The sequence below is a fragment of the Netta rufina genome (assembly GCF_964035555.1).
Source record: "Netta rufina genome assembly, chromosome: 3".
NCBI lineage: Eukaryota > Metazoa > Chordata > Aves > Anseriformes > Anatidae > Netta > Netta rufina.
In genome coordinates, this window is record NC_140125.1 from 85,047,039 (window position 1) to 85,063,646 (window position 16,608).

Here is a 16,608-nt window from a genome sequence, read left to right on the forward strand (position 1 = left end):
GTGGCAACACATTTACAGACAAAGGATCTTTGAAACCTAGGTGTGAAACTGCTAAAGATCTCTGAATCTAACTTGCAAAACAAACACAAGCTCTATCAGTGCAGTAGGCTGATCAAGCATACTGAATTCATCTGCAGTCAATTATTATATAAACATCTATTAGTACAACTTTAGAGACAAATCTTAAGCTATCCGGAAAGCTAAAAAGGCAGTTTTCCTGCACCACCACTACTCACCATGTCGTTTGTGCAAACATGTTGCAAAAACAGATTATACACAAGACATTATTCCATAGGGAACACATTATGTATGCTGCCAGTAACAGTGGATATTATTAGGAATTTAGTGAACCTAACATAAATTAGTTGATTAAGTTGACGGTAGGGCTTTCACTAACTGATACAATATCCTAGTATTCGGCAGTAATTGTATTTATCAGGGAAACTGTTGCGAGAAGACCCTGGTCATGCTAAGGTAAGAAGGTAGAAGTAAGCAAGGCAAAATGTAGCCTACTTTTTTTTTTTTAATATATATAATATATTTATTTATGTATATATATATATATATAAATTTATTAATTTATATATATATATATATATATGTATATATATACATAGTAGCATACATTTAAGAAGCAAAAGATACATTTAAAAAAAATGTTTTGCGTTAAAATTTAGGAAAAGTTTATAAAATTTGCCCTACTCTTTGGCATAATTAATTCATTTACATAAACTTTTCCCTTTATAACTGAAGCCCGTTTTACATTATCTACATTACCTATTTATATTACATTTGCATTAATTTACATACATTATTCCTCTGATAACTCCTTCTAACTATTCCACAGTTTCCAATGAACTCCTCTGCCCCAAGTCAAAGATCAGGATTCCAGAGTTATCAAAGATGAATTGATTAATTAAGACTAGAAAGAGACTAGAGACTGAATGTTACCATACTCTGAATAAGGGAGACCCGTTATGTGGAAAAGACACCCTGAATAAAAAAGTGACATGAAACAGCACTGGGGGCTCCATTCTTCATTGCTAAAACCATTCAGAGACGCGAGATGATTTATAAAAAAGCTGTGTATCCAAGTCTAGTATAAAACCTGAATATAGTAGGACACAATATAGAGTTTCAAATAAATTCTGTAAACTTTATCAGATGCAGATGAATATCGGGAAGAGGAGAGTTCACTTGCCAGTCTGAAGAAGTGCGTTTCACTTTACCTGGACTTCCGAGAGGAACCTGTGTGGACTGAAGTTCATTTTTTCAATGTTTTCTTCTTCTTCCATGTTGCAGTGAAAGTGGAGTTAAAACACTTCACGCTTGTAGTAGTAACTGCATGCATACAGATAGCCACCACCACCTCACAGTATTTCTTAACATATGTATATTGCCAGAAAAATTGCATTTAAATCATACAATTAAAATCATGTTTTTGTCTTGAATAAGGTTTACTTAAAAAGTGGCAATACTCTTCCTTTTTTTTTTTTTTTTTTTTTTAAACTTACATATGCAGTAGCGCTTCGCGTATACTCAGTTTCACCATCTTGCCTAGTTGACAAGCAAAGTTAGTCATTTTCCTGTTTACGTAGGTCAGCAATAAGGAAAAGGAAAACTTGAAAAATAGGAAAATGTGATTCTAAAACCACAAAAAGGGACTCAAACAAGGAGTACCCAAAACAACTTCAACTCATATTCTGGAATTTATTAGATATAAAATTTCCATTTAATATGAGTTTTTAAATGCAGTAAAAATATGGAAGAACTGAAGCAACAAGTCACAGCTCTTCCCAGTCTCTGTCAACTGGGCATCACATGTTCTGCAAACACAGGTATCTTTCATATTAAAGTTACCAACAACCCTACTTTTCCAAGCTTATGGCTTTTTAAGCATAAATTTCTACCAGAGATTCTGACTGCAAATTTTAAATGTCACGGGTAGGGAGAGAAGAACCTGAGACTGAAAGCACTTGTAAGTGTCTACTCTGAACTCTGAAATGTGCCAGACATCATAAAAGAATCATAATATCATGAAAGTATACACAAGAAAGATGATTAAAAAGGGGTAATATTTTAACACCCAAGGCCAAAACACTTTGGGTAAAAACAGAGGCACACAAGTAGTGAGTGGGCAGAATTTCTGTTGATGCCATAATACAGTAGAGTTTGACTAAAAAGTTTTGTAACAATACACAGAATAAGCAAATCTATGATACTGCAGAAACACATCCAGAAGACAGTAGAGAGATATAGCAGCTACTGATAATGTAAATTTTACAGGGAACAATAGCTTTTGCAGGGAAAGATATCTAGTGTAAAACATACATTGTAATGCAATGTTGTATTTTAACATCTTTGAGGGTTTTTTTTTTTGACTTTTAATTTCATTTCTGAATTTTTAAATGTGCTTCCTATTAGGATTCAAGCTCCTTTTTCTTGGTAACTGATTATATTTTAAACTGCTTCATTTGTTTCCTCAATTTTGAATTCGATACACCAATACTTCTAATGTTTAGGTTAACCACTTTCTAGAGCTGAAATGTCTTGATGTACACCTGTGAAATACCACTGTCTAAATCTTGTCAACAGCCTTGTTTTGTGTATTCAAATGTAAACTTCAGGCAAGCTACAACTTCCAAATCAATAATATAACAGCACTACAGCAGCAGTCATTTATCCATAGAATTGCTAAGTGGTACAATGTGCAAAGAGTGGATTGTCTCTGGAAAGAACAGTATTCTACCTCAGAAAACAGAGGAATAAAATATAAGTAATCTAATTAAACTGCCTTCAAATTAATATCTCATTAAAGCAAATGTCCCTGAATTCTGTTTCCTGCTGTGGGGTAAGTGTTGGTTGGGAATGGTAAAGCTGAACACTCACTGTTATTGAAGAACTCCAACTGTCAATCCAATAAATTAGGAAAAAAAAAAAAAAAACAAAAAACTTTTCTCACAGACAATACAAAAATCCGATCAATGACCTGATAAAAATGTATAAAATAATAAACTAGTCCTTGTATGAGACATCTCTGTAGTCTTAATTTCAGAAAGACTACTTCCTTAAGTTATGTTTTCCAAGACGAGGTTCTTTATTTACCATATAGTTTTCATGAGTTGTACATAATTCTACAACCATTTTTCAGAACTTCGGAATCCTATGACGAAAATAACTTTTTATTTCTTTTCTAACTTCTTACATCTTTTAACCATTATAGTGTGAATTCCTCCTACTAGCCTGCTTCCTATTTTAATGATTTTGATTATTCAGAATGCTCATGTTGAAGTTGAAGCAGCATTAGACTGACTGTCACTCGCAGCACCATATTTATCCAAATATGACAGTGCGATGCGATATAAACCAAGTATTTAAAACCTTGACATATTGATAATGGACATTTAATACTATCTAAAAGTGTTTACGAAACAACTTTAGAAACGGTCCACCCAGACTAAAAAGAAACACAAGGAAAGAAGGAACTTCAACTTCCTGCACCCACTGCTCTATTGACTTTCCAATGATCTTCTTAAGGGAAGAAAACTGCCCTTCAACAGTATCAATGAATCTACAGATATATAGTTCTCACATGTTAACGGAGAAAATTCACATACACAAGAATTTGTCATAAACATGACAGAAAAACATATGTTTTACCAAAATAGGAAGTGAAGAGTATATTACCTTGCAGACTTCCAATTAGCAAGATTTTTAAAAACTGTGACTCCAACCATACCGTCCTTGCTCTCCAGCAATCACATCTGAGATTTTTGTACATTTTTCACTTTACCTTCTACAGACACAGAAAAAGCAAATGGTAGTTGATCTTTACCATAATCTGAAAGGTCTGACATAGAAGGCCACTATAAGAGCAAGTAGAGCTACTGTTCCCCCAATATATCTGGTCCTTCTGGAATCCTGAATTTCTAAAAAGGATGCAACCATTTTTAGTCTAAGCACTCTAAGTTTCCAACCAAAACATCCAACTTTTATACATGATGTAGTCAACAGTGAAAATGATCAACTCTACATTGATGTATACTTTGTCTGAAAAAGGTAAACCATGCTAGTGTTAAAGGACTGTAAAAGAAAACTCAGAAAAGGCCTGGAGTGTCACTTTTTCCAGTGTAGGTGTGCAATATATATAAGGAGAAGCTCAAAGAGGTATCTCAAAGGATTTTAAAAAGCTTTTCACTGCTGATGACACATTTTTCCCTGAAATAAGCCACTTCCTTTCTAAAACCCACACAGTACCTTATGTCAAGATTCAGTAACTTCTCTTAAAGTCTGTGTATACATTTTTCTTACCCAAAACACGGAAGTCTTAAATTCTCATTACTTTCCATGATTTAAGATCTATCATCAGTCATGTCAGATTTCATACATTTCCACTCAGTAAAGAACATACTCTCCTTGTCTCAGACTGAATACGTGCAGTACCTGAGTATCACTAAGTACAATAGGCTTAGCAGGCATTTGAGAACTGCTGTTACTGAATAATTAGCAAAGTCAATAGAAGTTGGGGGAAAAAATTCTTCTGAGCCATATGGGCATAGCCAACTGATTTTCATGCATGATAACATCATAAGTGGAAGTAAAACCTCAGGGTTTCTTCTTGGCTAGTGAAAATATATTGGACATCACCATTAAACTTCAGAATGTTTTTTTCCTCCAAGCTTTCTTTGGAATTGTCCCTAAAAATAAAATCGAAAAATATCAGTTCATGATTTTTTTCAGTAAGATCCCCAACTTCACCTGCCCATAAAAGTCACCAAAGCTACCTGTTAATATCAATGTCCGGCTGATATTCTGGCTATAATGCCAGAAGACAAAACTTGGACAGTCCTTGGACTGAGAAACTCCCATCATTGTGGATCAAAAACAAACCTTGCTGCATTCAACTGACTGAAAAGAAAAAGCTAATTACATTAAGTCACACTGTGGTAGCATCTTTTTTTTTTCTTTTTCTTTTTTTTTTTTTTTTTGTGTAAAGCAAAAGTGAAGGAAGATATTTATAGAGGCAAAGAAAGAATTCTAGAAAATTGAAAGATAAACAACGTTAAGAAAATGCAAGCTAAGCATCTAGTTGTTTTGCTTGTGGGCTGTATTCTTGAAACTGCCTAGACTGTCTTCATAACTACGTCAATAATCTGAATACCTGGACTATTAATAAAAATCATAAATCATCGATAAACACCATTGAAGAAATACACATTTCTCTGTTAACAGCCACAAAGCAGTACAGTCCAATATTTAGAAAAGTAGACTTGAGCTTGAGACCTGCATTCTATTCCTAGATTATCTGGCACACCATGAGTAAGGCTTTTCACCTTCCGGTGCCTTACTTTCAATTTTGCCTCTTTACTGCAAAGCTTGTTTCTCATCAGGTATTTAAATATATATAGCCCTGTAAAGGTCCCTGCTAGTCTTGAGAAGCAACCATAATACAAAATAGCTGGTGCCCCCAAAGAGTTCAACTATGACAATGGCTTCATTAAAAAAATAAAACATAAAATTATATCCCTTGCTACCTACCACCAATCAAACTAACCATACTCAGTTCACAGTATTTTTTTATTTCCTGCAAGGATGGCACATTTACAGAGATCTGACCTCCTTCTTGCTCATGCATCACTAAAACCAAAAATCTTAGTGTCATAAAGTGGTTAACAATTCCGTTAACAGTGCCTGAAATGGAATAGAATCTAGCTCACTCACCAGTATCTGTATTTGTTCTGAAATACTAACAAGGGTAAAAAGAAATGAAAATGTAGTTTAGCCAGAAAAAGCAAACAGAAATTAAACGAATATGCACAGAATGCAGATCCTTTTGACTAAGAAGGTACCATTTTTATGTAAACATTTTTGAGAAATTTCAACTTTACAGCTTCTCTGACTACAGTGAGCAAACACACTGCAACAGCACACTTCAAGTTGGAATCTCTAAATATCACAGAGTAGTCACTGCTCAGAAGAAAGCAGACACCTGAGCAATGCTATATATGTGAAGAACATCATCACCTAAAAAAAAAAAAAACAAAAAAAACAACACAAAGATTTCACTCTGATTTTATAAATGCAAAGAGACTCAAGATAGCCAATTGAAATATGAAGATAAGGTCAATCTTAATCTGCTATTGACGTAATAAATGAACACCTCACAATAAAAAAAAAAAAAAAAAAACAACAAAAAACTTCTCTAGAGCACCCATATTCTCATTATACACAATTTGCACTGTGTGTTCATAAATCTGCAATTTTTATCAAATTTTTCATGAAGCATGAACTCTCTTTTAAATCTACCATTGTAATCTCTGAAGCTCACAACAACTTTTTACAAGTTCTTACAAGGTCATCTCGCATTCATTTTATTAACAGAACATTGTAGAGAAGGGCAATGAGTCGCTTCCTAAAGGAATCTTACCAACACTAAATATCCAAATCTATTAACTGATCAAACCACAGACATGCCTCTGAAGTCAGAGACTGTTGTTTCTAACAGGCCATTTTTAAGTATGCAACATAATGTTTTCACAAACCAGATAACATACTTCTGTAACCACACAGACACCAGAAGCTTATGAACCATTTCATAAGAATCGTTTCCCAAAATCACCTTAATTCACAAATTGTAATTAGCTTTAACTGTTGGTTATTAAAAAAAAAAAAAAAAAGTACTTCAAAAGACAAGCCTATGTAAAGGAGCAATTACTCAAGTGCTGCAGAGTACAGCATTACTAAAATTCAGACCCATTCTCATTAAACCGTCCCTTTATATCCAGTGATTTAGGAAGCGCAAGAGAGCTGCTGAGAAGTAAATAAACTGCTAGTGGCTTTGATTGTTGTTTCATCCATATCTTCTACTAGACAATAAACAACAATTTCAGAAAAAGAAATCTCTTACATCGCCATGGAAAAAATCCTGTAACATCAAAACCATTAGCACATAGAAGTATAGATCATTTGGAGTAATGACATTTCCTCATCATCTAAACAGAAGATCAAACATTGTGAATTGAACATAAAATCCACTTAAGAATTTATCAACTGTCTATATTTCAGAAAAAAAGGACATTATCAATTAAAAATTACCTTAATTCTCAAAGAAACAAAACCAGATAAGCAACCACTTTCAATAGTTAGTGAATTATAATGTGATGAAATTTTGCTTTTTTCCCTTCCTAACCCCAACTCATAATCAACATTTAATATAAAAAATATTTAAACAAGAACTTTGCAAAACTGAACACTTAAGATTTCAGAGACACAGAAGACTGTATTTGACCAGTGCCCTTCTAAAAGGTACTGTAATTAACTACCTATACTCCATAAGAAAATCATACCCTGTCTTCATACAACAATTTTGCATAGCTATTCATTTTTGCAGTAGTAGTACTTGCTCAGAAACTTTTTGCTTACGTTTTAAGTTTCAGAAATTGTTGATTACTGAAAAGTGTATTTGAATTATATGATTAGAGTAAAAAAGTCAGAACACAAAATTACAAAGACTAACTCTCTGTACCACCTAGTCTCTTCGAAATATTATTGCACAATAGTTCCAGAAATTCAAGTACCTGGCTGCTTCTGAAGCTTAAGATCCTTAGAATTGTCTGAACAATTCAATGAGAAATTACTCATATAGCTATTTCTGAATAACAAATAAAAGCTAGATATGTGAAGTTTTAACGTCATGGTTTTAAAATCTGAATTTTATGCTTCGAACATCCTGTTCTTTGAAAAAAATATATCATTTTCTGTTGTGATTAAAAATAATCTAAATATAACTACATTAAAATCACATTCCAGAGTGTACAATGCAGCAATCGTTTCTGATATCCCAGCAAGCGCTGTTATTTTCCTACTCTTCTCGTATTTTGACTTTCAATTTGCCCAGATTTTCCAAAACAAGTTCAGATAGAAATCAAAATCAATTTACCCTAACTTTCCTAACTTTCCAAAACAAGTTCAGCTAGAAAAGGAAACTTAGAAAAATCAAAGATGTATTTAGAAAGTTTTATTCAGCTGTAGTAGCTTGACTTTCTACTTTAACAAAGAGCTAGACAACCAGTATTAGAGTTTTTTTTAGAGCGTTTTTATTTTTTTTCACTGATATCCTTTCCTTTCTATGACCCTGATAAGGTTTGAAAAAGCTATTAAGAGCATCTAAATAACTTCAAAAACCCATTTGTAACCAAAAGCCAATTGGAGTCTCAGTATCCCATCTGAAGATGCACTAGCATATACCAGTTTTTGCCTTACTTTCTGCAGAAGAATCCTCCACAAGAAGAATAATGCTGTGCAAACCTAGATAAGAATTACAGTCTGTTTCCACAACAGAAAAATTCATCACAGAACATTAAATTACAACTCCATTTCTAGTAGGTAAAGGAATAAGAAATTGTAATTAAGTCAATATTTCAGAATATACATTTTATTTAAGCACATAAAGCAATATCCAAAAGGCAATTTTATATTAAAAAAATATTCAGCAACCACTTAATTAAAAAATATGTACAAAATAAATTTAATGTACACAATACCTTAAGAGTATACAGTCCAATACCAGCAGGAGTAGGTCTATGTAGCTTAAATATTAACTTTTGCATGTCTGTATTTGTCAACATAGACACAAATATTTTACAATGTAAATATGTGAATTCCAAAACAAATAACACAGCTAACTCATATTAGACACAAACACATACTAGATGCACAATGGGGGAAAAAATGTATATATACACAAATCAATAAAATAAGCTTATTGTTTTAAGCATAAAACAGACTGATAACTAAATCTAATGTTCATTAAGCAGACACAGTTCAGTGCAAAGACAGAACAGAGCTCCTATGCAAAAATACCATACACAATAATATCATGCAGCATTGTGATTCTAGGACAATTTAAACTGTCACCGATCAAACAAACCTGGTTCTCATTAAGAAAAATATCAAGAAAATTAAGGAATAACTAAGGAAATTATTAAACCTTTTTCATTTGAACAACATATATAGTAACATATTACCTTTAGTTAAAAAAAATAAAAATAAAAAAAATAAAATTTTGCAAGCATCAAAATAAATCTCTGCTGAAAATTCATTGGAATTCAGGTTTATCCATCACATAGCTTTGCAGCGTTCAGCCTGCAGGTTTGTACTAATTCAAGGCTCATTTCAGGATTTCGTATTACAAACTGAAGAAAAAATCCCTCCCCCCCTCCTTATACACTGAACAGTATGTATTACTTCTTCAAGATCACTGACAACACTGAGATACATGCAAATGAAAAGATATTTATATATGAAAATTTAGCTACCAAACAAGATCCAAAATTGTTTACTACAGTATCAATCCTTAGTAAGACCTCCTATAAACATATAATGCTGATGCCCTTTAGCTTCACTCACTTGTTCAAAGTCTAATCTACATGAAACCCATACCAGAACTGATTTCCAAGTACCACACATTGCTTCCTACTACTTGTACAAACAACCCAAATGAACTCATGTAACATACATCTTGGTATATATCCAGTATTTGGCTCTGAGATTATTACAAATGCTAAGAAGTCTGAGGCAAAGAACAGCAGTCTGGGGAATGAGAAAACAGACCAAAAACAATGAAAGGTTCAACAAGAACAAGAGAAAAGATTTAGAAGGAAAAAATAAAATTAAAAAAGGCATGTTATTAGAAAACTCTACCTACAAAAATGTTAATTAGAGCCCAAATAGTATTTGGAGCATAAGAAAGCAAAAACAACTCACTGCATAGCCAGGCATGCCTACATCAAGCTTTGGACTAGTATTTTACTTCTAAAATATATAATTCCCCTACTAGAAAAACATGAACCATTTTGGAAAACTTGAACTTTAATTATTAAACTTCTTCAAGTAAGACATTTTGCCCAAGCGGGAAAAATACATTTCAACTTCATAGCAGTATGAAGTTAATAGTTGGACTAACTCCAGATAAACAGATTGCTAAAAAGTATTTAGGGCTGTTCAAAAATCAGAATTTGCTGTTAAGACTAACAAATGAAGCAAATAGTGTGTATGTACAATCTGTATCAGCCAGAACTCTGAAACAGATCTTGAACAGGCACGTGACACTAACCAAGAAGGCTCCAGAAACTCTTTGGATGTTAGTTTTTGGATTAGATCCTCAACAAAAAAAGTGAAAAAATGCGTATCAAGTCTGTTCCTGGTGATGAAGTTATGAGAACATAGTATGTATGCTGGATGATATTACTTACTCTTCAATGCTTTAAGGCACTTGAAATAAGTACAGATACAGACAGCTACATTTAAGAAGTAATCTAGAACATAAACACTGCAGCACTGCTATTGGATAAAACATTTATTAGTAAGGATAAGAAATATCAATTTTATTCAAGAGGTCAGAGGTCAAACTGTCCTAAAAGTCAACATAACATAGTCAGCATAGTCCTAAAAGACAACAGCTAGCATCAACTAGATGAACAATCAAAATATACAGAACGTGAAATCTGTACCTGAGAGCACTGGAACGTATTTGTTTTGATTTAGAAAGAAAATTATAGTGCAACCTGAAGTCAAGAAAAAGCCTAAGTTTTTGCATTCTTTTTGATGCAACATGCTGAATGAAAACTAGATTTGAAATAGATTAAAATTTTATCTCCTGTTCCATACTAGCTGCCTAGTTTAGTAGGGATAAATGTATGGCAGTACATATACAAATGTATTTTATTTCTTTTTTAGTTGCAGCAGTACCCTTACTGTAAATATTGCTGATCAGGATCTAAAACACCGACACTGGAAGTATATTAAAAGAATTAATGTATACTAATAGAAAAATTGAAACATACATGCAGTTACTGATTTGACTTACGAGGGCATCAGAATATGGTAACAAGCTAAACAATTAAGTCCAAAATGTCCTGATTCTGATCTTCAGTGTAAAACTTTAAATAACAGTGATGGGTGCCAACAGTAGAAAAGAACACACATTCACTAATATGGGAATTTTCCTGAAAACATGCAAGATGCAGATACAAACAGCACCTATGTTTCGCCCAAAATGTTTTTTTTTTTCCATTAAGCAAAGACTCTCATGCTAAATTTGAAAGGAGAATTGTTATTCCAATACTTTTCTGAAATACTTGAGAATAAACTGTAGAATCCTACTAAATCTTTTTATGAAACACATGCCAGGTATGTATCTACAAAAAACTCACATTTTGACAGCTGGTTGGAGAGTGGAAAGAGTAGGGAACACAATTTTAACTTTGTTAACTTGCTCCCCAACAAATTTGGTCCTATCAAAAAGCTATATATGTCCTATCACAACCGTTAATTAAAACCTGAGGTTAGTGAGGTTTTTAAAAACTGAAGGTATTTCTGTTGTAATATTTTAAGTACAATAAAGACAGAAGAGAATAGCTACATTGAGTAGAAATAAATCAGTAACAAGTGGTAGTTCAGTAACATACCTTAGGAGAATATTTAGCTTTAAGACTATTCAATAGAACAGTTGTAATATAAACTGAGGTTCCCACTTCCCAAACTATACACCACATAGCAAAACTAAATTGTTTACAAAAATAAGTCAGTGTTCTTCCCAACTATATACACATACACCCCTAGAGGGGTGTTTCAAGAAGTCTAAGCGTGTTTACAGAATTTTGTACATGAATTATCTATACACTAAAGTTCAAGACTTCATAAAAGTTAAAAATGTTAAATTGTCAGTGAAAATTAGGCAAAAATAAAAATATTCAGTGCAACACCTTAGAAGTTCACATACAAATTTGTTATCAATTTAGTAGTGAGAACTATTATGTCAATTAAAAAGTTTAAAAATTCAATTCTGGATTATAAACAGGTCCTATTTTTTTTTTCAACATACCAACATATAAACATCAATTATTTCAGTTTTGTTTGCACTACTGTCTTGTAAAAGCTTTTTGTTGTTTAGCTTTCACAATATCATCAGGAGATGCAGATTTGAAGTCAAACGGTGTTATGGCTGTTACAGGAGCTACTTCCTTGGGTTTTACATCTTGTACTTGTCTACTGTATAGGAAAGCTTTGTGCCTACCAGTTGTGTGTCGCTTATATCCTTTTGGAGGATAACGAAGACATAAGGTTAAAGCAAAAGCTGAAGGTCTTGCACACAGAGCCTTCACCCATGAAAGAGACAAGTCCTGCCTCTTAGAAGCAAGACCTCTTTTGATCTTTTTATTTGTTTTAGCAAAACCAGAACTTTTTCCCTGCTTTACTTTTAAATGTTTTGTTTCAGGAATTAAGATATTTGACTGTCCTACTATATTTTGTTCTTCAGATGCATCTGTATTTTTTAAAAGGACACTTAAATCAATGTTTGTTCTTTTAGAGGGCTCAGTTACATTGAGCATGGAGACGTCCTTTTTTTCTTGAGCATTATCTACTTCAATAGCCTCTGCTATTAAATCAGAGAGTGATAAGTTCTCAACTTCCTTTAGTGGAGAAACCGTAGAGAGGGCTAGCGAAGACAAAGATCCTGTTAACTCTGGCATCCCACCTGAAGTTTGTGGTTGACTTACTAGTTGTGATAATGACGACGCTCCCAAACTCCTATCTGTGAGACTTGCTGTCGACTGGGTATAAAGATCAGCCAAAGAGTAACAGTGGCTTGCACTACTTTCCTGGTGCTCCTGAAGTAAGTCAGCCAATGATGTACTTCCAGACCTTAACACCGGCAAAGCAGCCATCTGTGAAGAGGGGCTTTCTTGTTTTCTACTTTGCGCAAGTGAAGATAAATTTTCAAGAAGTTCATTCTTTCTATCTGCAGTATGACTGACTTCATTAGCAAGAGCCAAATTTCCTAAAGCACTTGATATATAAGGAGGACTATAAAAATTTGCATTACTATTACCATCAGAAACGTTTGAGGAAACAAGAGGAATGCTGTCTTGAATACTCAGAGAATCACAAGCCACATCCTGCGTCAGCAAGGATTTCAAGTCCTGTGTCTCCTTGCTTTTGAACTTCTTAAAGGAAGAATTTCCAGATGGGTTACTTCCTATGCTAAAGCAAACATCTTCACTATCAGGAATCAAACTTACTACATTAGCACATTCTGGTAGTTGATTCTCTGCCTGATTATTCACAAGCTCACAAAGTGATCCTTTACACAAATCATCACTGAAAGAAGACAGAACAAGTGATGAGGATTTCAATCCTTTCTTTTCAGATGAAGGTACACTGGATTTTTTAACATTAAGGAGCATTTTGTCATTTGCAGCTAAGGAGTAACAAGCTGAACCAGCTTTGGCTGTCAAGTTTCCAAGCCCAGGTTTGCTGGTGTTGTCAGCAACATTTTCTACTGCACAAGAGAAACTGTCTTTATTAATAAATATTTCTGGACAACAAAGTAAGTCTCCTTACCTTACAATAGCCAATAATTTTCAGATGGAAGTGCAGTCACAACGAAACATCCATTATTTTTTTTTTAAGTAGACAGCAGCAACAAAAATCAAGAAGAAACATGAAAAGGCATTTAATTACTAAGTGTTACTCACATATATATCCACTGTTCTACAATTAAATTATGGTTATCTACTGAAATACTTAAGAAACTTTACAAATCAGCAAAGAAATGCCAGCAAAGGTTATGAAGATTTAAAGTATAAACAAAAACACTAGAGTTACTGTATAAACATTACCAAAAAAAAAGAAAAAAAAAAAGAGGCATTTGGGATGGGAGATATCAGCTCACCAAACAAACAATAAGTACAACTTAGGAAATGTATTCACACAATTAAGTCGTATATTAGAATACAGAAATTTACTGTGAAATGCAGATGGTTGCTTACAGTCTGAATTTAAGCCGAGACTAAGGTTTTGACTTCCAACTTCCAAGAAAAGCTACTGCTTCCTTTAAATGCTTTTTAGAACACAGAAATAGAAGTTGGTGTTTTTAAAACTTCCAATAAATTACTAATGCAACAATAATCACCTTCACAGCTTGTGAAGCCAAAATTAAATTGTATATAGAAATGAAGCATCTTGAATCCAAACAATGAAATAGCAGTATACCTTTTGTCGTCTTTCCTACAATCATAGCATCCTCATTGTGGGTCTTCACATTTTGCTTACTGCCTTGGGAAAGCACGAGATCCAAAGCCTTCTGTACATCAAATTTACTATCCAGTACTGCTTGCACCATTGTTTGTTCTGGTACAGACTCTGCCAAAACTTCTCTCATTTGATCAAGGCATGAATTAAGACGGGCTACAAAAGACAAACAACTGTTATAAACTGGCACAAAATAAAGTCTTAATAAAGTAGCCTACAAACGCCATGCACCTGATTTTTTGCCATGATAAATTTTACCCCTAAACCCTGCAGAATATTTGACTCATTTCAAATATTGCTACAAGGAACATATTACTGACTACTATATATTCATTAAAGTCACTGAAAAATCTTAATGTACAATTGACCGCAGAGAAGAAATACAAATAATCACCTTAAATGGGATTCTGCATTGACTTACTAAATGACTTTGAATAATTTTAACAGCACATTTTAAGTGTTTATAGATGGTATAATTTAGATCTAAAATAAAACAGCATTTTTGGGACCTTCGGGCCCTAACAAAAAATAAATAAATACTAGCATCCCTGGATCAACATGTCAGCTCTTTAAAATTACCTGCAATCTTAGCTTTCTTAAAACTGTAAAACATCTTTTGGATCACAAAATCTCATTTTATCTGTAACATATTTCTCCATTCCTATGAAAAAATGTCACAGAACGTAAAGGGAAATTAAAACAAAACTTAAATAATCAAATCTTAAAAGTGAAAAAAATATATAGAAGCTATTTTTAATGTTCAGAATTTGAGCACAGCTCACAATGAAAGAAAGTATACAACTTGGTAAGCAAACTTTCTTAAGTTAAAGTAGCCAGTAAAATTGCCAACTAAAATAAACCTTATTACATCTTGACTTCCCACACAACTGGAGACTGAAAATTCATGAGGCTGCCATTCACTGGAAGTAGTGTTCTTATCAGATACAAACACAACCAAAGAAAATCTTGAATATCATGAATACCTTCTGCCAGTTGTTCAGATTTCAGGAAGACTACTAAACAACAGGAAGAAAACTGCAGGTTCTTTATTTGAACACCTCCTCAAAGATGGTGAGGATTAAAGAACTCTGCTGAACAAATTCCACACCACAGAACTCCAGCTTCCACGAGGTTACTTAAATCAGCAGCCTTGATCCATAATGCAAACAGAAGCCTATGCTCTCCCACATTTGCTCTTCAAAACAAGTACATGAAGAACCCTGGACAATGTGTTTGCTGACCATTTTGTGGGTCCTGAGGGAACTTGCTGATTATAGTTCCTAAGCTACTATCCATCATATTTGAGAAGTTGTGGCAGTCCAGTGAAGTTCCCTTTGACTGGAAGAGGGGAAACATAACCCCCATTTTTAAAAAGGGAAAACAGGAAGACCCATAGGACTGCAGGCCAGTCAGTTTCACCTTTGTACCTGGTAAGATCATGGATCAGATCTTCCTGGATAGTACGGTAAGGCACGTGGAAAATAAGGAGGTGACTGGTGACAGCCAACATGGCTTCACTAGGGGCAGATCATGCCTGATAAGTTTGGTGACCTTCTACAACACAGTTACAGCACTGGTGGATAAGGAAAGAGCAACTAACATCATCCACCTGGACTTGTGAAATGCACTTGACACTGTCCCCTATGACATCCTCATCCCTAAATTGGAGAGACATGGATTTGACAGATGTATCACTTGGTGGGTAAGGAATCAGCTGGATAGTTGCACTCAAAGAGTTGCGGTCAACAGCTCAATGTCCAGATGGAGATTGGTAATGAGCGTTGTTCCTCAGGGATCACTGCTGGGACCAATGCTGTTTAGCACTGGATAGTGGGATTGACTGCACCCTCAGTGAGTTTGCTGATGACACCAAGCCACATGCTGGAGGCATGGGATGCCATCCAGAGGGACCAGAAGAGGCTTGAGAGATGGGCCTTTGTAAACCTCATGAAGTTCAACAAGGCCAAATGCAAGGTCTTGCACCTGGGTCGAGGCAATCCCAAGCACAAATACAAGCTGGGCAGAGAACAGACTGAGAGCAGTTCCGAGGAGAAGGACCTGGGGGTGTTGGTTGACAAGAAGCTCAACATGAGCCAGCAAGATGCGCTTGCAGCCCAGAAAGCCAACCAGCCCCTGGGCTACATCAAAAGAAGTGTGGCCAGCAGGGTGAGGAAAGTGATTCTCCCCCCTTCCTCTGGTCTCAAAAACCCAGTCTACTGTGTTGTCTAGACTACCTTTATCCACAGACTGACTGACCCTCTTTTAAGTTACCCTATGCAGCATTAACTCCTGCTGCTGTATTACACCCCAATTTAACAGATTTACCCACGTCTACATATTATCGTAAGTTTTACCAATTTACTTGATATTGAATCTAAATGTCTGTTGTTACAAAATTTTCTGCAAGTTCTGTTTTAAATAACAAATTTCATTCATACATTTTGTTGTCTGTTCATTCACCGATACACTTTACCTTGTGCTTATTAACATCATAAAAATAATCCTGAATATTCC

General features: G+C 34.3%; 1 protein-coding gene across 2 annotated transcripts in view; it reads right to left on the bottom strand.

Annotated features, from left to right (window-relative positions):
* The window catches only part of HBS1L (HBS1 like translational GTPase), a 67,562-nt gene that overhangs the window by 46,291 nt on the left and 4,663 nt on the right, over window positions 1-16,608 (bottom strand). The window contains exons 4-5 of one of the 2 annotated variants that reach the window (XM_084283859.1): window positions 14,056-14,250; window positions 11,819-13,399 (exon numbers count right to left, since the gene is read on the bottom strand). In XM_084283859.1, coding sequence (XP_084139985.1) covers window positions 11,922-13,399; window positions 14,056-14,250 — 1,673 coding nt within the window. In that variant the 3' untranslated portion in view covers window positions 11,819-11,921. Of the gene's footprint in view, window positions 1-11,818; window positions 13,400-14,055; window positions 14,251-16,608 lie in introns of those variants that run through there. The other variant, XM_084283858.1, reaches the window with a different exon arrangement.